This window comes from Acanthopagrus latus, chromosome 4 (genome assembly GCF_904848185.1).
Source record: "Acanthopagrus latus isolate v.2019 chromosome 4, fAcaLat1.1, whole genome shotgun sequence".
Classification (NCBI taxonomy): domain Eukaryota; kingdom Metazoa; phylum Chordata; class Actinopteri; order Spariformes; family Sparidae; genus Acanthopagrus; species Acanthopagrus latus.
The window spans coordinates 35,401,606-35,403,119 of record NC_051042.1 but is presented as its reverse complement, the minus strand read 5'-3'; the positions used below and the strand labels follow the sequence as shown (position 1 = coordinate 35,403,119).

The 1,514-nt window shown below is 47.5% G+C and overlaps 1 protein-coding gene across 7 annotated transcripts in view; it reads right to left on the bottom strand.

Annotated features, from left to right (window-relative positions):
* The window catches only part of fhod1 (formin homology 2 domain containing 1), a 44,965-nt gene extending 43,976 nt beyond the window's left edge, over nucleotides 1–989 (bottom strand). For 6 of the 7 annotated variants that reach the window (XM_037094264.1, XM_037094265.1, XM_037094266.1 and 3 more), the window contains exon 1: nucleotides 711–875. In XM_037094264.1, the coding sequence (XP_036950159.1) occupies nucleotides 711–875 (165 nt within the window). Of the gene's footprint in view, nucleotides 1–710 lie in introns of all 7 variants that reach the window. The other variant, XM_037094263.1, reaches the window with a different exon arrangement.
* Between the last annotated feature and the right edge of the window lie 525 nt (nucleotides 990–1,514).

The following is a 1,514-nucleotide window of genomic DNA, read 5'->3' as shown; positions in this document are numbered from 1 at the left end:
GACTGAGTGATCTGCTGCTGCTCAGATCATGTGCAGGTCTGCTCTCGTCCACACAGTCCAGACTGGACCTGAAGCAGCTTCAGGTTCTGGACACCTGAACATGTACCACTGTCACACACAGACATGTTCATGTTGCAGCCCTGAAGCTCCCTCACAGACGACGGACCCAGAGCAAGTTCTTATATATGGAAAACCCCGACCATAAAAAGATGGCACCAGACTCCATCTAGAAACTGAACGTTTTTAGTGTGAAACAGATTATCACCACTGATACTACAGAACTAATGAGGGATCAATCTATTAACTAACTTGAGAGAGTTATAGCTGCTCTTTATATATATATATATATATATATATATATATATATATATATATGTTTTTACAGAAGTTAATGTTGAACAAGTCACTCAGTTTTAAGACTTTCACGTTTTCCTACATGGACAAATTCCCAGAACACATTAAAGCACCTGTTTTTTAAACGGAGTTCGGTGTGATGAGCTTTAACTCTTCTAACTCTCAGTGAGTGAAGGTATTTAAAGTCCAGTTGTTCTGGAGCCGTCAGTGGGTCCAGTCAGAGAACAGTCAGAAACTTGTCCGACATGCTCGGGCTGTTGTTACCTGGCAGGTACTGAAGTCTGTGACCCACATTCACACGTAGTTACATGAGTTCGAACCCATTTAAATCACAGGTGGTTCGGCCAGTGACCCACCTTCAGAGGCGCCTCCAGCAGCTTGTGTATCCCGGCGATCTGCTCGCTGAGCGGCAGGTTCTCCTCCAGACTCACGGTCGGAGGTCTCCGAGGCTCCGGGAAGTTTGTGCAGATAAACGGATCCGAGTCCTCCAGGAACTGGACCCGGCAGACGATGGAGGACATGGTCGTGTGACCGCGACCCAACTGCGGCGGAAAGTGTGTGTGAATCCGTTCAGCGCCGTGAGAGACTTTGCGAGCAGGCGGTCCGGACCTGAGCAGCAGGACCAGACCGGTGAAGCTGAGGCGGATATAGACATCTACATCCGGTGTCACCCTCCAAAATAAGTGTCGTTTCTACAGCGACCGTAAGACACAAAACTAACGCGCTTTTACAGGATGATGGTTTTAGAGTGTCTGTGTGACATTATAGTGGGTGTGATGTTAAACCGCAGAGGACTCAGTGAACTGCTGTGTGTTGTGAGTCTGTGTGACGCTGAACTGAATCTGGATTCTGTGAGGCCGGTGGTCCAGGTCCGATCAGGACTCAAAGCACTGGCACAGGTGTTGGACCAGTATTTATGGCTCAGCTCAGGTAGAAGAGGTGATGAGGTATTGTGGGAGGTGTTCCAGGTGCACCGACCTGTTCATACAAACACAACAGAACATACGTCATCAGTGACGACACAGGTGGTTTACAGTTAGTATCTGTACTGTAGCTTTACTATCAACACTCAGAGCGTGTTGTACCTGTGCTGCTGTTAGACCTCCTGTGAGAGATCAACGCAGCTGATCGTATCATGGATTTTATTTCATTCCTAATCA